The sequence below is a fragment of the Cynocephalus volans genome, chromosome 1 (assembly GCF_027409185.1).
Source record: "Cynocephalus volans isolate mCynVol1 chromosome 1, mCynVol1.pri, whole genome shotgun sequence".
Lineage (NCBI taxonomy): Eukaryota > Metazoa > Chordata > Mammalia > Dermoptera > Cynocephalidae > Cynocephalus > Cynocephalus volans.
The window spans coordinates 207,874,562-207,897,151 of record NC_084460.1 but is presented as its reverse complement, the minus strand read 5'-3'; the positions used below and the strand labels follow the sequence as shown (position 1 = coordinate 207,897,151).

At 36.3% G+C, this 22,590-nt stretch overlaps 1 protein-coding gene across 1 annotated transcript in view; it reads right to left on the bottom strand.

Moving 5' to 3' along the window:
- THSD7B (thrombospondin type 1 domain containing 7B) overlaps positions 1 to 22,590 on the bottom strand; it is a 691,892-nt gene that overhangs the window by 540,272 nt on the left and 129,030 nt on the right. Inside the window, exon 2 of the mRNA XM_063077053.1 lies at positions 6,518 to 7,328. Coding sequence (XP_062933123.1) covers positions 6,518 to 7,328 — 811 coding nt within the window. The remainder of the gene's footprint in view (positions 1 to 6,517; positions 7,329 to 22,590) is intronic.

Genomic DNA, 22,590 nt, shown 5'->3' with positions numbered 1-22,590 from the left:
AGTGGGAAGGAAGAAATATTCTATTATAAGGTACATACACTACTTGTAAAGAGTATAGTATTATTTGAAAGTGGACTTTGATTAGTTGTAAATGTATATTTCAAACTGTAGGGAAACTACAGAAAATGGTACATAAAAATTATCATTGATATGCTAAGAGAAGAGAGAAAATGGAATAATATAAAATGCTTAATTAAAACCAGAGAGAACAGAAGAAGAGAGGAAATAGGGTGAAAAAAGGAATTGAAAAACAATAAAAAACTAATAAATATGATAGATATTAATTCTACTCTATCAATAAAACTTTAAATATCAATGGTCTAAATACAGCAATTAAAAGACAGAGGCTGTCAGTGCATAAAAAATAAACCCTACTATATGATGACTATAAGAAACATACTTTAAATATAAGGACACAGAATGATTAAAAGTAAAGGGATGGTGAAAGATGTACTATGCTAACACTAATCAAAAGAAAGTTGAAATAGTTTTAAAGATACCTCACTATGAAAATTTACAGCAAAAACATCATCAGGGATTAAGAAGGGTATCACATAATAATAAAGAGGTTAATTTTTTAAGAAGATATAGCAATCCTTAATATGCATACACCTAACAACATCGTGTCAAAATACATGAGGCAAAAACTGATATAAGAGCAAAGAGAAAGAGATAAATCCACTATTAACAGTTGGAGATTTCAACACCCCTCTATCAGTAATGAACACAACCATTAGGCAGAAAATCAGCAAGAACATAGTTGAACCAAACAGCATCATCAATCAACTGGATCTAATTGACATTTATTGAATACTTCATCTAACAATAGCAGAATATAAATTCCTCTCAAGCTCACATGAAATATTCGTCAAGGTAGACCACATTTCTGGGCCATAAAACACACTTTAACAATTCTAAAAGAATAGAAATCATACAACATACGCTTCCAGAATACAACAGAATTAAACTAAAAATCAGTAAGAGAAAGATAAATGGAGAGCCCCAAAGTACATAGGGATTAAATAATGCATTCCTAAATAACACATGGGTCAAAGAAAGAAATCTCAAGAGAAAATATTATGAACTAAGTGAAAATGAAAATACAAGTTATCAAAATTTGTGGGATGCAGAAATAGTAGTACTTAATGGAAAATTTATAGCATTGAATGCATATATTAAGAAAGAAGAAATATCTAAATTCAATAATGTAAGCATTCACCTTAGAAAACTAAGGGGAATAAAGCAATTAAATCTGAAGTAGGCAGAGGAAAATAAATAAAAATTAGAGCCAAAATCAATGAAATTGGAAATAAGAAATAGTACCAATAGAGAAAAATCAATAAAACCAAAAGCTGCATCTTTGTAAAGACTGAAAAAATTGATAAACCTCAAGCCAAGTTAACTAAAAAATAAAGAGAAGACAAATTGATATCAGAAATGAAAGAAGAGCTATTATTAATGATCCCACAGATATTTTAAAAAATAAATAGATATTATAAACAACTCCATATCCACAAATTTTTAACTTAGATGAAAGGGGCCAATTCTTTGAAAGCCACAATCTATTAAAAGTCACACAAGGAGGCCAAGTCCATGGCGCACTCGGGAGAGTGCAGCGCTAGGAGTGCAGCAGTGCTCCCACCACGGGTTCAGATCCTATATAAGGATAGCCGGTGCGCTCACTGGCTGAGCGCGGTACGGCCGGTCACAAAAAGACAAAAAAAAAAATCACACAAGGAAAAATCAATAATCTGAATAGGTCTATATCTATTAAAGAAACTGAATCAGTAATTAGTAACCTTCTAAAGCAGAAGGCACCAGGACCAGATGGTTCACTACCAAACATTCAAGGAAAAAATTATACCAATAGTCAACAGTCTCTTTTAGAAAATAGACACAGGGAAAATACTTCTCAACTCATTCTATGAGGCCAGCATTACTCTAATACCACAACCAGACAAAAACATTACAAGTGAAGACAACTAAGATTGACATCTCTGATGAACATAGATGCAAAACTTCTCAACAAAATAATAGCAAATCAAATCCAACACTATAAAAAGGAATTATACATTGCCATCAAGTGGGATTTACTCCATGTGTACAAGCCCAGTTCAACATCTGAAAATCAATTAATGTAATCCATCTTATCAACAGGCTAAAAAAGAAAAATCACATGATCATATCAATAGATACAGAAAAAGTATTTGGCAAAATCTATTCATGATAATAGTTCTCAGCAAGAAAGAATAGTGGAGGACTTCCTTGACTTGATAAAGAACATCTACAAAAAACTACAGTTATCAATATACTTATTAGTGAGAGATCAGATATTTTTCCAGTACAAGGCAAGGATGTCCCCTCTCACTACTCCTACTCAACATTGTACTGTAAGTCCTAGCTAATGTAATAAGACATGAAAATAACATAAAACATATTCAGATTGGAAAAAAAGAAATAAAACTGTCCTTTTTTTGCCAATGACATGCTTGTCTATGTAGATAATCCCAAAGAATTAACAACAGCCGCAACCTAGATTATAATAAGGTTGAAACTAATAGGTGATTATAAAAAGCTTGCAGATACAAGGTAAATACACAAAAGTCAATTACTTTCTTATATACCAGCAATGAAAAATTAGAATTTGAAATTAAAAACACAGTACCATTTATGTTAGCACCCCAAAAATAAGTATATAAACCTAACATAATATGCACAAAATCTTTATAAAAAACTGAAAAACCCTGATAAAAGAAATCAAAGAAGTATTAAATAAATGAATAGATATTCCATATACATGGATAGAAAGACTCAATATTATCAAGATACTAGTTCTTTCCAAATTGATCTATACATTACATGCAATCCCAATCAAAATCTTGGCAAGTTATTTTGTAGATATCAACAAACTGATTATAAAGTTTATGTGGAAAAACAAAAGATCCAAAACAGCCAACATGATATTGTATGACAAATTAAGAAGATGGATACTACCCTACCTCAAGACATACTATAAAGCTACGTTACTTAAAACAGTGTGTTATTGACAAAGAATACATAGATAGATCAATTGAATAAAAATAGTAGGCATAAAAAATAGACCCACAAAAACACAGTCAACTGAGCTTTGACAATGAAGTATAGGCAATTCGATGGAAAAAGAATAGTCTTTTCAATAAATGGTGCTGGAACAACTAGACATATAAAGAAAAAAATATATAGACACAGACCTTACACCTTTCACAAAAGAAAAACCCTCAAAATGGACCACAGATCCAAATGTAACACAAAAAACTATCAAACTACTGGGAAACAATATAAGAGAAGATCTAGTAGACCTTGGATTTGGTGATATTTTTTACATGCAACACCAAAAGAATGATCCTTGAAAGAAATATTGAAACTGGACTTCAGTAAAATTAAAGACTCCTTCACTGTAAAATACACTGTTAAGAGAATGAAAAGACAAACCACATTCTGGCAGAAAATATTTGCAAAACACATATCTGATAGAGGACTGATATCCAAAATACACAAAAAACTCTACAAGCTCAACAATAAGAAAAGCAACTCAAAAAATAGGCAAAAGATCTGAACAGACACCTCATCAAAGATACACAGATGACAAACAAATGCAGAACTGGATGCTTGACATCATATATCATTAAGAATTTGCAAATTAAAATTAGAAGACACCACTACACACCTATTAGAATGGCAAAAATCCAAAACACTGACAACAAGTGGTGGTTATGTGAAGCAATAGGAACTCGTTCATTGCTGGTGCAAATTCAAACGGGTAAAGCCACTTCGGAAGATAGTTTGTCAGTTTCTTAAAAAAAACTGAACATATTCTTACCATACTATCCAGCGATTGTGCTCCCTGATATTTATCCAAATGAGTTGAAAACTTATACTCTCAATACAAATCTGCTCAAGAATTTTTATGGCAGCTTTATTCACAATTGCCAAAACTTGAAAGTAACCAAGATGTCCTGCAATAGGTGAGTGGATAAACAAACCTATTGAAATTCAGCAATAAAAAGAAATGAGCTATCAGGTCACAAATAGACATGGAGTAAACTTAAATTCATATTGCTAAGTAAAAGTCATCAATCTGAAAAGGCTACATACTGTATGATTCTAATTATAAGACATCCTGAAAAAGGCAAAACTATGTAGACAGATAGTAAAATGATCAGTGGTTGCCAGGAGCTTGGACAAGAGAGAAGGAGGGAGGCAGGGAGGAAGGGATTAATAGATGGAGCACAGGGAATTTTTAGGGCAGTGAAACTATTCTGTATGATACTGTAATGGTGGCTGTGTGTCATTATAGATTTGTCAAACCCATACAACACACAACACAAAGAGTGAACCCTAATGTAAACTATGAACTTTAGGTAATAATAATGTATCAATATTGGCCCATCAATTGTAGGTGCTATGGACTGAATTGTGTTTCCTCAATATTCATATGTTAAAACACTGACCCCCAATTTAGAGATGGGAACTTTGAAAGGTAATCAGGCCTTGAGGATAGAGCCCTCATGAGGGAATAAATGCCCTTATAAGAAGCAACATGAGCGCTCTCTCTCTCTCTCTCTCTCTCTCTCTCTCCCCCTCCCTCTCCCACCCCCATCACTCCCCCAATATGTGAGGACACAGCAATAAGACCACCATCTGCAAGCCAGGAAGAGAGTCCTCATCAGGAACAGAGTGGACTCACACCTTGATTTAGGACTTTCTAGCCTCCAGAACTGTGGAAATAAATTTATGTTATTTTAGCCCTCAATGTACAGTATTTCTTTATAACAGCCTGTCTTAGTCAATTCAGGCTGCTGTAACAAAGTACCATAAACTGGGTGGCTCATAAATGATAGAAATTTATTTCTCACAGTTCCGGAGGCTGGAAGTCTGAGACCACATGATCAGATTTTGGTGAAGTGTCTCTTCCGAATTGCAGACAGATGACTTCGCGTTGTGTCTTCACGTGGCAGAAAGAGAGCAAGAGCAAGCTCTCATGTCTCTTCTACCAGCATTGATTCCATTTATCATGGCTCCACCCTTATGACCTAATCACCTCCCAAAGGCCTTGCCTCCTAATAACATCACATTTAGATTTAGAATTTCAACATATAAATTTGATGGGGATACAAACATCGAGTCCATGGAACAGCCTGAACTGAGACAATATCACACTAGTGCAAAATGTTAATAATAGGGGAAACTGTGTTGGGGACAGTGAACGAGTATATGGGAACTCTCTGTACTTGCGATCAATTTTTCTATAAATGTAAAATATATCTAAAAAATAAAATCTATTAAATTTTTTTAAAAAACAGAACATGGAAAAATAAGCAAACAAAATATAAAAATTCTATACAATGCTCACTGCAGCAATACAGTACAGAATATTAAGAAAACAATGTTTGACACAATCATTTAAAAAAAAAAAAAAAAAAACCCAAATAATTTGTTAAATCTTTTTGGGCTTATAGAGGGAAGCAATAAAAACCCACTCTTCACTCCTCAAAGTAATAGCCAATTGTATATGGCATAAATCAGAAGGAAGCATCAAAGATAAAATATATTCATTTGCGAAGTCAAATGGAAGAAAACACAGTCATTACATTATTTGTTCATAAACAGCAGAAATAGTCTTCTGGGTGTCTCCCAGCCAGCTGTGGATCCTGAAAAAACAGCAACTGATGATAATGATTAATTCTAGAGATGAGTGTTACGTTGTTTGATAATTTAAGTACTGTTGAAATTCATCTTAATTTGGAAAAAATTTATTTAAACATCAATCCTCCCATTTAAGATCTTCTAGAGGAAAATTAAACAAATATTACTTTCAACATATTTTTATAAATTTATGTAATGGTGTTTTAGACTACAATTTTAAAAAATTATAAATAATTTTGAAATCCAAACTATTTCTTTTAAGAGTTTTAGTCCATTCCCTCTACAGGTAGGTAAATATAATTATTGCTAATGCAAGTTTACATTTTTATCAAAGCAATGCCAAAGAAAGCACTCTTGGACTAACTTTTTGCTGTTATTACTAATATTAAAAAATCTATGACTCAGATGTAAAAGAATTTCCATAATGGTGAAAACAAAAGTAAACTAACAGAAACTAAAACAAATTTTAAAAGCATAAACATTTTGAAAAACAATAAATATTTACATAATTCATTTTCCAAATTGGAGAGTGAGCTTGAATTATTATTATTATAAAGAACCACTTGGTCTTCTATTATTGCAGTAACAAAGACCTATATTTATACTAGTTGCTCTCTTGATAAAATGTAAAACATTGCCTACAAAGACTAGACTACAAAATTTCTAAAATCTGCAACTGAAATTGAAAATTTCTTAAATGAAACTTCTAAAAACCCAAATTATGAGCCTGATTGCAAATTTCTCATTGTAGAAAATCATAAAGAAGCCTTATAAAATTGCACTGTAAAATATTTTGGGTGAATCAAAGATACGGGCATCGAGGTCCTCCTACCTTAGCACCGCATTTTTCCCATCGCTTCTTGTACACCAGACCTGCCGGGTCTGATAACCTATCTGTAGGTCCCAGGGCTTGGAATGGTGATGTGCTTTGTAGCTCTGATGCCTAAAGGTGACTCGCTCATTTGAATCAGAGCTAAAATCCAGAACGGTTCTTCCGCTTAGGTTAATTTCCTTAAGATGAGGCAGTCTGCATTTACTCCATGGCCCAACTTTAAGGCTAAAGGTATCCTCCTCTTCCCCCAGAGGACAGGAAACGGGGGCATCGCAGGCTCTAGACTCCGTCAGATTGGGACACTGCAAACCGCCGTAGAGAGGGGGAGCGATGGCCGCGCGCGTTCTGTGCTGCAGTTTCTTCCCACATCCCTGGCTACACTTGGACCATGGTGAGAACTCAGACACAACACAATCCCGGGGGCAAGGAATGAGGCAAGCTTGCTCTGTGGGGGGCCGAGGAGCGAAGTGTTCGCATATCTCATCTGCAACCATGGTTCTGTTCAACTTCTGCACACAGTGCACGGTCCGGTGCTGCAGTCCGTGCTGAGCCGTCACGCACTCCGCGGGCCGAGGCTGGACTTCGCCGAGGGCGGGAGGAACGAGCACACAGCGGTGCCAATCGGACACCTCCCACTGGAAGAGGTCACTGTGCCAATCACAGACTCGGAAACAACTTCTTTCCTTGGGAGGCCTGTTGCTCTCATCACAGTTAGACAGGTGACTTGTCCACCCTTCCACGTGAAAACACCACACCGCACGACTCTGTATTCCTCCTGGCCCGCAGTCTCCTGCACACCGTCCCCACGGACCTACACGCAGAAAAGCAAGGGTGGCAATTACTGAGAGTACATTCAGCAATTTACAGGAAAACTGAGGTCTATGAACACACTTCTAGTGTTATAAAATTACACTAGTTAAAAAATTACAAATTTGGTGACACAAAGACGGTATAATGTCATGGTTACAGATGTGGTCTCTATGTTAGAGTGCTTTTGTTGAAATCCCTGTTCCATCCTTATCAGCAATGTAAGCTTGGATGATTTACTTCACCTTTCTAAGGGTTGGGAAAATAGAATTTTCCCAACCTCAGGGCAGGTTGGGGGTGGTGCAGCACATTTTTTATAGGCAAGTTATATGTGGGTGGAGTTAGTAGGCATGTGCTGCACTGTGACTTGGCTGGCATCTGCCTCTATCGGTTGCTGCACATGCAGTCATGCTCTCCAACCTACAGCTCCAAGGACCTTTTAGCAGGTTTCCTAGCTCATAGACCTGTGTGTGAGGGGTTTAGTGATCCAGCCTGTTGTGTGAAGGGTTTGTGACTCAGTCTGGACAATGGGCTAGAGGGGTCTGTGAGCTCCAAATTCAGCCCTAACTCAACAACTGGCCCAGTTGGCAGGATTATGGGTAGGTAAAAGAGCACTACACTAAGCCTCAGTTCCTTACCTGTATACAGCAGAAGATAACAAAAGCGTTGATTGTAAAGTTGATCTGAGGATCAATAACGTAATGTGGTGCCAAGTAGACAATACACATTTAATAAATGATTTGTGCCACTCTAATTATTATATTCCAAAGCCTGTATGTATATCCAACTCAGTATCCATACTTAATAGTTAGGCAGTGTTTCATCTAAAAGAAAAGCTCCAAGGCCAGGATTTTAAATAAAGTAGGATTTTTCATGTTTCCAGTCCTTTACTTGATGTCCTAAGAAGCTCTGAAGAGAAATATGTTTTAAAAAATAACTTGCTAAAGTACCCTAAATATATTTTCATTTTTTTAAATAATTGTCCTCAGTTTTGGTTAGTGCTTACAGAGTGAATTGCGATTAAAAAAAAAAAAAATCCATACAGCGAAAAAAATTAAGATGTTGAAAGCAGCAGCAGTACTGAATTGACCATGGAAATTCTGCCCCTAGAATCCTCCAAGTGTACCCGTTTTGATTTCTGATGGATACTAATTACAAGTAAAGCTTCCAACATTAGCTTGTAACATGCCAGATCTTTTAACTAATTAATTATTTTTTGTGGGAAAGGGCCCAGGGAATGGACAGATGAGAGAGAGGCCCATTGATGTTTATCACATTTTTTGCATCTAATCTATAGACATACCAGCCGGCCTTATCCAGAAGGCTGATCATATATCTTTTGACAAGGACAGCAAGTAATCACATTCTATGTCAATGGGAAAAAAATAGTTTCCTCCCTTTCACTTTACTTAAATATATAATCTGAGCCTGAAAAAGTTTCATCACCCTTACTGGGCAAGCTTTGCCCCTACACCTACATTGTGATGATCACAAAGGCACTTCACACCCTGAGAAGCATATTAATTTACACAGGCAAGAAAAAAAAGATACATATATTTTCTTTTTCCATATCTGATCAGCCACCCAAAATACTATTTCATTACTTCACAGAAAATGTTTTCATGTGCAACCATTACATTTGTAGGAACAGTAAACATGTACACAATCACAAGCTTTTTAGGAAGAGACATATGCATCCCCAGAGAAACAGGTACTTGCATTTGGGGCCACATGCTATGATGAGGATCTCTCAGTTTAGCAGGACAACAGGTTCCAGTTCTAATGTACACGGTCATCTCAGTTCTTCCTCATATCCCTGCTCTGGCCATATAAATTTAGCATTCTCAGCAATACTTTGTCAGGCTACAGTGCCAATGATTTCGGCAACTTTGAAAGAGAGATTAACATAGAAAATACTCTTGCCTTCTTTTAGTGCCCACATACTAGAGACTTTTCTTGCTGAAACGAAAGGACAAGTCACTGGAGTAAGTCAGCTTTATTCACCAAAATGCTCTTGGGTCTTCCCACTCACTTCCCCTGGCCTGTTGTCCCAGCACTGACTATGTACGGTACACGGCACACACGTGGGAGGTGGGGCTCTCAGCACAAGCTGATTTAATCAACTGCCCTCAATTCTGGTGATGTGTTCCTAGATCACCCACAAATTTGTACTTTGTAAATTGAGGTGTTTATTGTTACTTGAAAGTGACTTGCAGACTCTGAGTATGTCCAGATGTTCTGGCGCAGTTTCAGTTTAAGTATTCTATCCATCATCCATCATGTCAGACTATGCTTTTATTATTACCAAAAGCAAAAAAAAACAGCAACAAAAAACACCCCCCAAAACCCCATAGTTACTCAGTAAAGGAATATTCCAAAAACATATACAAATTGCAGTAAATTTTAAAGATCTAAACCAGTCTTGAATGATATAAAAGTCATTGAATAAAATTAAAGAAAACTTTTTTGTAAAGCACTGTGAGTATTTAAATAATGGCTGTCAGTTTGTCTCTATGTGTTTAGGTATTAAATACTCACAATTTTCCACTAAGGATTTTTTGTGTGGATTAAAGAAAATAAAATCAGAAAAGTCAAGCTATTTCTAATTAATATTGAAAAAGTTAATATTAAATTTAATTCATTTAGAAAATCTTGCCAAGTAACCTTTGTTCTTACTTTTAAAGCATTTGACTAAGACATTTTCTTATTATTTTGATATTTTTTCTTATTATTTCTCCACCTAATTTCAAAATAGTTAAGATAATTCCTTTTTGTTGTTTGAAATCATTAAGTTTATAAATTACTATTCTGCCCTTAGCTTTCACATCTTCCATCTGTACAGAATTTTTCTAAATAGCAAAATTTTTCCTAGATCATTGGAAGACAAAGTGTAATTATTAAGAAATTAAAATTGCTACCATTGTAGATCTGTATCTTAACCATGAACTCCTACATGTTGGTTAATATTCCTTTCAATATGAGTGAACATGTGATGAAAGTGGTATGTGAGCAATGATTACCCTCTCCTAGGCTTTGAAATTTAGGACAGTAGCTTTTATGAGGTAAGATACGTGCATGTCTATAAATATTAGTCAGTACATTTAGGAAGGCAGAGTCAATCGGGAATAGTTCCTCCTCATGTTAAAGCAAACTTTGGGGACAACCAAAAAACATATAAATAACCAGCAAATGCAAAGTGAATTGTGTGTGCTTGGAAGAGATGAAAAAGAATTGCAAACAAGACATACAAGATGAAGACAAGACCTCTTAACAATTGACCTATAGCGATTTGCATTTCTCAGGCATAGAGAGAAAATGTGTTTCATGATTTATTCAGTTGTATTTGGCTATGAACTTTCAATACACACATGAGTGAAAATCACACAGCCCTGAGGGGTTTTGCCATTTCAAAAAAAACATGTATATTGGAGTAAAATGTGACCTGCAGCTTAAAAAGTCTTACATCCCTTGTCCAAGTTCAGAAATAGAAGATTAAAAAAATGAGCACTTGCATGAAGAAAGAATACCACCTTTAAATTTACCACATATGTAAATACAATTATATTCTGAATATATATCTGAGATAAATAATCTAAAGAAACATATAAAAACCCTTGTTTTTAAGTATCAATCATTTTATATGTAGTGAAAAAACAGGCACCAAGTAATGAAAATAAAACAAAATTTGCAATAAATGAAGGATTAAAAGTTTAATTACTGATGAAATGTGGCTCTCTAAACTAAAACTCATTTTGTGTTGCACTCCTGGAAAACATTTCAGTGATGTAACAGGGATAGTATTTCTGAATATGTTTACCTGGACCAACATTATGTAAAACTGTCATCTATCTGCAACTTACTACCTCTTCTGTGAGATACAGTTACTATTGAATAAACTGCTAAGTATTTAAAGTCACATCAGTTTTCATCAAAAGGTTAAAGTTTTGATTTAAAAGTAAATCCTTTGGACGTGGAAGGGTAGCATTGATGAACTCTCAGGTCACATTCAAATTTAAGACTCCTGGATTTTTCTTTTTTTTTTTTCTGCTTGTGTTTTTGCAGGAAGTGCATATATGTGAACACTCTAATGTAATAATCCTCTAGAAGCAGAAATGTGCTGGCAAATTTTATTCTCTTAATTAAGTTATCTTTAACTGGATTAGTTTAGATGAATGTGTCACCCAATCTAAATCATCACGTTTAAGACAGCCTGCTGGATGCCTGGATTTTAGGTGTGGTGTTCACTAAGATGCCTGCTACAAAGAAAAAAAGGAGATATAGAGTACAGAATAAACACACTCTCCATAGCTTTTGCATACTGTTTTCCACTGTTTGAAGTGGCAACCTTGATTTAGTGCCATGCATGCAATAGGAAGAGATGTTTGTTTTATTATTCATTTTTTCCCAGCCACAGCTTTTATTATCCTGACATCGTTTTATTTTTAACTTGGGCAAGAGGGTTGAGGAATGACATGAGGAGTGATTTAGAGCTTTAGCATCTTAAGCAAATTATTTGTGGATAATTACTATATCAAAGCACTCACAAACCTCAGAATTACAAAATCTAATATAAACCAACATTGACTTACCTGTAAGATGCCTCACTTCCAAGAAATTTATGTAGTAACTATCATTTCTCAAAAAGCTTCCATATCGATTATCGAATAATTAAAGTAATACTTCTCTCACACAGTGAACACTTATCTAAGAAATGTCCCTTTCTAAAACACGTCTAAGACCCCAAGGAATGAAAAAAAGTGGAATCTGAGCATTCCTTCATTAAAACAACAATTATTCATTACCTACTACTTGACAGGTTATGTGACAGACCTTGGGAATATAAAAATGAATAACACATTAAATATCTCTTACAAAATCTGTGCACTTAATGCCAATTCACTCATGAAGAGGACTTTTGGTCTTTTCCTCCAGGCCTACCTACACTTACTTTACATACAGTATTAACTATCTGAATGCTTTGGTTTCCCAGACCTCATTAGATCTAAAGCAGCAAACCAGAAGCTGAGAAGGAGCCCTGGAAGCAGGTACACTGCTGGAAACAAGAAGAGAGTTTCCAAGTCTGTATATCTAAATCTATCATAGCAATCAATAACCTGCACTAGCAGAGGCTACATAAAATACCCAATACTTTCTAAACTCTTAAGGACAACCTGCTCATTAGATATACCCATTACTGAGCTATGCATTAGACTTTAATAAAAAACAACACAGAAAATACAGAAACTGAAAAAATTTTTAAATGGGAGGGAATTTAAACTCTGTTGGATTTCATTACATGAGGAGATTGGGCACGTTCAGGGTGGTATGGCCATAGACTGTAACCATAGCAAAATTCGACTCAAATTGCTACGAAAGACTTAAACGTAAGATGCAAAACTGTGAAACTGCTAGGATAAAACATTGGGGAAATGCTTCAGGACATTGGTCTGGGCAAGAACTTTTTGGATAAGACCCAAAAAGTATAGACTACAAAAGCAAAAATAAACAAATGGGATATATCAAACTCAAAAGCTTCTGCATGGTAAAGGAAACAATCAACAGAGTAAAGAAACCTACAGAATGGGAGAAAATATTTGCAGACTTTCTGTCTACCCAGAGATTAATAATCAGAATATACAAGAAGCAAACAATTCAACAGCAAAAAACCAAATAATTTGATTAAAAAATGGGCAAAAGATGTAATGCAAAAAAGATATCTCAAAAGAAGACATACAAATCTACAACAGATATATGAAAACATGCTCATCATAACAAATCAACAGGGAAATGCAAATCAAAACCACAATGAGATATCATATCACCTCAGTTAAAATGGCTATCACCAAAAAGACAAAAAATAAACTGTGGTGAGGATGTGAAGAAAGGAGAATTCTTATACACTCCTGATGGGAATGTACATTAGTACAGCCATTATGGAAAAGAATATGGAGGTTCCTAAAAAAACTAAAATTAGAAATACCGTATGATCCAGCAATCCCATTACTGGGTATAAATCTTTCTATAAAGAAAGGGAATCAGTACGCTGAAGAAATGTCTGCACTCCCAGGTTTGTTGCAGCACAACAAGAGGCAAGATATAAAATCAACCTAAGTGTCCATAATGGATGAATGGATAAAGAAAATGTAGTACATATACACAATGCAATATTATTTAGCCACTAAAAAAAATGAAATGCTGTCATTTGCAGCAACATGGATAAGTCTGGAGGACATTATGTTAAGTGAAATAACCCAGGCAAAGAAAGGCAAATATTTCCATGTTTTCACTCATATGTGGAAGCTAAAAAAGTTGATCTCATAGAAGTACAGAAGTGGTTACCAGAGGCTGGGAAGGGCAGGGGGGAAGGGCGATAGGGAGAGGTTGGTTAACAGGTACAAACATACAGTTAGATAGGAGGAATAAGTTCTAGCATTCAATAGCACAGTAGGGTGATCATAGTTAACAATAATTTATTTTATTCTAAAATAGTGAGAAGAGCGAATTTGCATTGTTCCCAACACAAAGAAATTATAATTGTTTGAGGTGATGGATATCCCAATTACCCTGATTTGATCAATATACATTATATACATGTATCAAAATATCACATGTACCCCATAAATATGTACAGTTATTAAAAATGATTAATTTATTTTAAATTATAAATTAAAAATAAGTTAATTTTAAAAACTGATAAAATTCCATTGCATGTTTTACAACAACAAAAATTCTTCATTAATACGTGTTCATGGTCTGAAGAATACGTGTGATAACATATTCCAATAAATCCCTTTAAAAAAATTTAACAGCAAAAGTTAAGAGGTATCAAATACAACTTCATTTTCATAGGCATAAAGGTTTACTTCTGAAGGCAGTTCATGATTCCACATGAGACTACCACAAAGCATTTGGATGGAATATTTCTACCTCAAGTAAGCATAAGCCTGGTGCTAACATTCCCAGCTCTTTCTGTATAATTGTGTTTTTGTTTGACATTAACAGCACATTGTAAATCCATTTAATCTTTGTGGACAGATGCCTCTGACTGAAACTCAAAGCGCCTCTGTTACTTCTCATTTTGATTGCAAATTATTAGTCGCCAGTGGCTAGAACATCCATTAAAATTAGCTCAACTGCAAAGCAGATTAGAAATATATCCGAACAATTCATCAGCTAATGCAAATACCACAGAGACAGAACACCACCTTTTAAAAATTGTTTATCAATATTTCTGGTTTGAATTCTACTTTCTAACATTCTAAAGCCTAAAAGAGTCTCTCAAACTTCATATACTTCACAGCATTCTGAAACAAGTGGGTCTTCTAGGATACACCCTGATAATAACCTCCTAGAATGCAGAAGTGGAAAGGGAATCTTATAGCTCATAGTTTTCACAGGGGGAAGTAAAGTCCAGAAAAATTCAATGACTTGCCCAAAGTCATACAACCATTTGGAACAGAAATGAGAATGACAATTCCATTTCCAGACACCCAGAACAGTGATCTTTATGCTATGTCACTCTAGCTTCTATTATAACAGTTCTAGGATCGCAAGGGAAAAATAGATTCCATAAATGGTTGAAATCTAAGGTGTGGGGGAGGAAAAAACAGAATAAACAAGTGGAAATAACATAAACTTCATATAACACAAGCAATAAACTGCCTGTCAATGCTGAGATTTGGGGGCCTCCTAGACTGAAAGGAGAGAACTGCTCCCAGAGGCCCTTCACAATTTAGTATGTGAAATGGGAAACTTTCTGCCTGCCTTTGTATGGCTAAGCTCAAGTCCATCCAGCAAGGCTCTGGGGTTTAGCACAGGAAGGAACCCACAGGCACCAATCACAAATTATATGTCTCTAGAATAACTGTAGCATTAATAGCAGCAGACCTCTTTTTTTTTTTTTTAATTCCCACCTACTAAAGTCACAATACCGTAAGTATGCTATTAACATTGTTCTACTCTGTTGGTTCAGAACATCAATGCCTGAGATCAAAGAATGTGCTCAAGGACAGCATAGGCACCCTCTCCAGCTCTGTCTTATTCTAAACGTTTTCCACAAGTGCAGTTTAACTATTTTTATCAGTGATACCCTGTGAGCAAATGAAGGCTTGCAAAGCCCATTGAGTAAACTCTACTTAGAAGGGGATCTGCTCTGAGTGAGCTGGTGTGAGAGGCCGACAGGCCTGCCACTCCACTCCTGCCTAAAGCTCCTTGCCCCCACCTCTGTCCCCGCTCAATGGCCTGGCTCCGGTGATGGCTTCAGAACTCCCGGGACTCCGATACCTGACAAGAGAGATTTATGGGGTATTCTCTCCCATAAATATGTCTCCACTCCACTTTGACTTTATTTACAATAAATGCTTCAGCTAAGTCCTCTGGATTCCCAGGAGAGGGAGAAAGAAAATCATTCACTCAGCTGTTTGGCACCTGTTAAGTAGAAAGACAATGGCGAGTAAGCCAGGAACAGAGAAAAGCCAGATCCCCCACCGCGCTCTTCAGAAGGACATTCTCCTGCAGCTTCCTGCCGCCCAGGCATTGACTACACTTCAGGAGGGCCAGAAATCTGTTTGCTTTGTACCACAGAGAAAGCAAACTGGAATGCATGCTTGAGAGGCTGAAAATTTTAAGCTATGTGAAATTTTAAAGCTGTGTAAAATTTTTAAGCTAGAGACTTACATGAAGATTTACAAAAATCAAATCCAATCAATCACCCATTGGCTGTAGCTCCTAAACCTCACTCTAATCTGTCCATTTTTCATCATCCCCACCGCCACTGTTTTGTAGAAACCATTGCTTTCCCTTGCTTGGATTAGAGGAGCAGCCTCCTGTCTGGCTTTCTAGAATCTTCTGTCCCACCCAACTCCGCCCCTGCCATCAATTCTTTTTCCCTTTTGGGGCCATATATCTTTGAATAATTCAGATTTATACTACTTTGGGTGCAGCTTGTCATCTATAGGTCTTTTCCATGCTAAAAGCTCATCAATGGCTTCCTATTCCTTTCAGAATAAAGAAAAATAAAACTCTTAACATGACATACAAGTGCCTGCCTGATGGGGCCCCACCCTACCCCCTTGGTATCCTGATTGCCTGACCTTCCACCTTCATTCACTGCGTCCCATCGCATTGGCTCCCCTTTGGCTCCTCCAAGGTGCCACACTCCCTCCCTTACCTGGGCAGCCACAGGTACAGTCTCAAACCAAATCACACGCACTGCCCCCTAGAGCCCAATAAGGTTAATTCCTGCTCACCCTTCAGAGCTTAAGTCACTTCCATAGGGAACTCTTCTCTATGCTCTGACAGTACTTTCTTCTACTACAAAGTATTCATCACTCTTGCAATTACACATCTAATTGTAGAATTTATTCTTTAATACTTGTCTCTCCCACTTGACTCAAAACTCTGTGATGGCAGAAACATGTTGGTCCCATTCACCATGTTATTCCCAGAACTAGACCAGTGTTTGGAATTAAATAAGGGTCCAACAGTAGTACACATTATAAAAGCTGGAACAGTTAGTGTTATAGGAAGCAGAATCATGTCCAAATATAGTTAGGAATAATATCACCACTGGAAATTCACCACTGGCTACTCAGTGGGTTGATGAGTTTTCCAAAATGAGGGAAGAGTTAAAGACAAAGAGTCTCCTCTCTGTGTTTCTTTAACGTATGCTTATAGGAATAAACCTGAAATAATGATGCCCAACAGAATACTATTTTTAATACTATTTTTTCACAAGTCCATTTGTAGTGCCCATTGTTATTTGCTGAAACTCTGTGGACCCCTTCTTGCCAGCCTCCATAAAGCCCGTGGAATTCAGTGATGGGGTATCCAGCCCTCTCATGACTAGCATGTACTAAAGCACCCAAGTCTACAGAAATACCTTTGATCTTATGCATAGATCAATCAGAATGATCCAGATGATCCAGAAATATCAGTCTACAAGTAAGATGCTATTATTTTTTTTCTCAAAGGATGCAAATAAGTGAGACTTACATATCACATCCTATCACCTCAGCCTACTACTGCAAACCTAAAAAGTGGTGGGAGATGAAATTATCATAGTGGTTACAGATTCATCATCATAACAGCAACAAGAATGCACTTTATAGCAATCATGTTATGCAGTCCTCAAAGCAGCATTACAAAGTAGACTTAACTTTAAAAAGAATTCCCAGGTGCCTTAAGTTCTCTGAATATTTTCAGGAAAATTGGCACAAGGAATAAAAAGAGGGTGAATGTGATCTTTTTAAAGACTGTTGACATTGTTACATTCTCAGATATTCAGGAAAATATCAAAGAAGAGAAAAGCCTGGAAGGTGTGCTTTAAGGTAGCTAATGTGGACACCTCCTCTGTCTTAGAAGGAAGCACCGGTACCTAAGGGAAACCTCACCAACAGTGAAAAATCTGTCAGGATGCATCTCTCAGTTAGAACCTGGAAGATTCTGCAGTAATATTTTTGTGCTCACATCCAAGCAGGGCTTTGAGTGAGGTTTTTATTCTGGAGAGTGGAGTTAAGGTCAAAGACCCAGTACCCTCCTTCATGTGGGTTGTGGGATGGGAGAAACATGTGTAAGAAATATGTTTTGTTTATAGAAACACAAAGATTGATTAGGAGAAGTGGTGGGAAGACTTCTTTTAAAAATATGGATCTATATATAAATTCACACACACACACACAAACCGGGGGGGGGGGGAAGAAGATATAACAACCACAATTATTTGAAGTTGATACAACAAGCAAACAGAAAGGACATTGTTGGGGGGGAGGGGGGGAGGGAGAAGGGAGGGAGGTTTTGGTGATGGGGAGCAATAATCAGCTACAATGTATATCGACAAAATAAAATTAAAAAAATAAAAAAGAAAAAAAAGAAAAAAAGAAAAAAAAGAAAATTTTAAATTACAAAAAAAAAAAAAATATATGGATCTATGCAAATGTTTTTTTTCTTCCTGGTATTTCTCTTTTCTCTCCTTCCCCTTTTCAACAGGTGATTGGTAGCCCAAATTCATTTCCTTAAAGGACAGACGTAACAGGCATGGAGTTGCCAGCAGCCCAGTTGGTTAAGCAACTTACGTTTGGTGTTTCTGAAAGAAGGATCCTCTTTCCGTGCCACATAACTCCTGGCTCCAAAAACAAAAAAACAAAAAAACAAAAAAAAAAAAAAAGGAAAGGTGTCCTCCCTGCTCCTCCAACCTGGAACAAAACTGATAAGAATAGAAATGTAGGTGTCTCCTTCCCTGGTCCAGCCGAGTGCACATAGAGCAGGGAGGTGCCCAGCCAGAGAAGCGTAAGATCCACAGAGACCACATGCCCTGCAGTGCCAGCCTGCGACTCAGCAGGTAGGCCTCACCACTGCCGCCTGACTCCATCCCCAGCCTGGCCGAGTACATGCTGACCAGAGAGGCACCTCCCCGGAGAGACCCAAGACTTGAGGGGACCATGCACCCAAGGCACTAGTGGCCAACCGAGCAGACGCTGAGGCAGCCATACCAAATTGGCAACCCCAGCAGTATCCTAGCCAGACAATAGTGTCAAACCAGTGGACCATGAAATCCCCTGCCACAATGACTAAACATCAAAGAAAAGATACCAGAAATATGAAAAATCAAGAGAGTACACCACAAAAGGGTAATAACTATCAAGCTGTAGATCCTATAGAACAAGAAGCCCTTGAAATGTCTGACAAGGAATTTCGAGTGATAATTCTAAGGAAACTAAATAAGATACAACAAAACTCAGCTAGACAACATGATGAAATGAGAATAAGTATACAGGACCTGAAAGAGGAAATGTACAAGGAAATCAATGCCCTGAAAAAGAATGTAGCAGAGCTTGCAGAGCTAAAGAATTCATTCAATGAAATAAAAAACACAACAGAGAGTTTAAAAAGCAGGCTTGCAGAAGCAGAAGAGAGAACTTCTGACCTTGAAGATGGGCTATTTGAAATAACACACACAGACAAAAGAAAAAAAAAGAATTAAAAACATTGAAGAAAATCTAAGAGAGATATCAAACAACCTTAAGCACTCAAATATCTGAGTCATTGGTATTCCAGAAGAGAAGGAAAAAGGAGATTGCATTGAAAATATATTGAACAAAATAGTGGCAGAAAACTTCCCAGGTATAGGAAAAGACAAATATCTTCAGACTTAGGAAGCTCAAAGATCCCCAAACATATTCAACCCAAAAAGGTCTTCTCCAAGACATGTTACAGTCAGATTGGCAAAACTCAAAGACAAAGAGAGAATCTTAAAAGCTGCAAGAGAGAAGCATCAAATCACCCACAAGGGAGCCCCAATCAGGCTAACATCAGACTTTTCATCACAAACCCTAAAAGCCAGAAAGGAATGGGATGATATATTCAAAATACTAAAAGACAGAGATTGCCAGCCAAGAATACTCTACCCCGCAAGGCTATCCTTCCAAAATGAAGGGCAAATAATATATTTCTCAGACAAACAAAAACTGTGGGAGTTCACTACCACACAACCACCCTTACAAGAAATTCTCCAGGGAGAAACTGGGTTTGGTACCTGAAAAACAACCACCACTGCCATAAAAACCCAAGAAAAATCAAAACCCATTAGTAAAATAAAAATGGCAACAATGAAGAGAAAACAAACAAAAAAAAAGGTTATCTACAACCCAAGGAACCAACCAATACGGAAAACAAACAGTAAATCAGAAAGAAAGGAACAAAAGACACTTAAGACATCCAAACAAAAATCAATAAAATGCTAGGATTAAATCAACACTTTTCAATAAAAACTCTTAATGTAAAAGGTTTAAATTCCCCAATCAAAAGACACAGACTGGCTGACTGCATTAAAAAGGAGGACCCAACTATATGCTGCCTTCAAGAGACCCACATCACATATAAAGACTCACATGGACTAAGAGTGAAAGTATGGAAAAAGATTTACCATGCAAACAGAAATGAAAAACAAGCTGGAGTAGCTATTCTTATATCTGATAAAATAGACTTTAAAATAAAAACCATAAAAAGAGATAATGAGGGCCACTACATAATGATAAAAGAATTGATCCATCAAGAAGACATAAAATCATAAATATATATGCACCCAATGTTGGAGCAGCCAGATTTATAAAGCAAATTCTATTAGACCTAAAGAAGGAAATAGACATTAATACCATAATAGCAGGTGACCTGAGCTCCTGACTGTCAATATTGGACAGATCATCTAGGCAAAGAATCAGCAGAGAAACGCAAGATCTAAACAACACTCTAGACCAATAGGACTTGGCAAATATCTACAGAACATTCCATCCAACAACCTCACAATATTCATTCTTATCATCAGCACATGGATCATTCTCCAGGATAGATCACATGTTAGGTCACAAGTCAAGTATCAACAAATTCAAAAAAATTGGAATTATTCCATGTATTTTTTCAGACCACAATGGATTAAAATTAGAAATCAATAACAAAAGAAATTCTGGAAACTATACAAACACATGGAAATTATACAGCATTCTACTTAATGACATATGGGTCCAAGAAGAAATCAAACAGGAAATCAAAAAAATTATTAAAACTAATGAAAATAATGATACATCATACTGAAACCTGTGGGATACTGCAAAAGCAGTACTAAAGGGGAAATTTACCACATTAAATGCTAACTTCAGAAGAATGGAAAGAAGGCAAGTGAACACCCTAATACTTCACCTTAAAGGAATAGAAAAACAAGAACAATCCAAACCCAAAGTTAGCAGACAGAAAGAAATCAGTAAGATCAGAGCACAACTTAATGAAATTGACACCCAAAAAACAATACAAAAGATCAATGAATCAAAAAGTTGGGTTTTTGAAAAGATAAATAAAATTGGCAAACCATTAGCATGGCTAACTAAAAAAAGAAGACAGAAGATCCAAATAACACAAATTAGAAATGAAAAAGGTGATATTACAACTGATACATCTGAAATACAAGGAATCACTCAAGACTACTACAAACAACTATATGCCAACAAATTTGAAAATCTGGAAGAAATGGATAAATTTCTGGACACACACAAGCTCCCAAAACTGAGCCAAGAAGATGCAGAAAATCTGAACAGACCAATAACAATAAATGAGATTGAAGCTGTTATCAGAAGGCTCCAAACAAAGAAAAACCCACAACCAGATGGATTCACAGCAGAATTTTACCAAACATTCAAAGAGGAATTGACACCCATTCTCTACAAACTATTCCAAAAGATAGAAACAGAGGCAATTCTCCCAAACTCATTCTATGAAGCAAACATCACCCTGATACCAAAACCAGGTGAAGATACAACTAAAAAAGAAAACTACAGGCCGGTATCCTTGATGAATATAGATACAAAAATCCTCAATAAAATACTAGCTAACAGAATACAGCAACACATACAGATAATTATACACCACAATCAAGTGGGATTCATCCCAGGGGTGCAAGGTTGGTTCAACATCTGCAAATCAATAAATGTGATACACCATATTAATAAAATCAAACACAAGGACCATAAGATCCCTTCTATAGATGCTGAAAAAGCATTTGATAAAATTCAACATTTATTCATGACAAAGACCCTCTATAAGCTAGGTATAGATGGAAAAGTATCTCAACATAAAGCCATATATGTTAAACCCACTGCCAATATCATCCTGAATGGAGAAAACCTGAAAGGTTTTCTCTTAAGAACAGGAACTAGACAAGGATGCCCACTGTCACCACTACTATTCAACATAGTGTTGGAAGTACTAGCCAGAGCAATCAGAGAAGAGAAGGAAATAAAGGGCATCCAGATGGGAAAAGATGAAATCAAACTCTTCCTCTCTGGAGATGACATGATCCTATATATCAAACAACCTAAAGCCTGTACGAAAAAACTCTTGGAGTTGATAAATGATTTCAGCAAAGTAGCAGGATACAAAATCAACACACAAAAATCAGTAGCATTTCTATTCTCCAATAATGAACATGCAGAAAGAAAAATCAAGAGAGCTTGCCCATTTACAATAGCCACCAAAAATATAAAATACTTAGGAAATGAGTTAACCAAGGATGTGAAAAATCTCTATACTGAGAACTACAAACCACTGCTGAGAGAAATTAAAGAGGACACAAGAAGATGAAAAGATATCCCATGCTCTTGGATTGGAAGAATCAACATTGTGAAAATGTCCATACTACCCAAAGTGATATACAAATTCAATGTAATCCCCATCAAAATTCCAAAGACATTTTTCTCAGAAATGGGAAAAACTACCCAGAC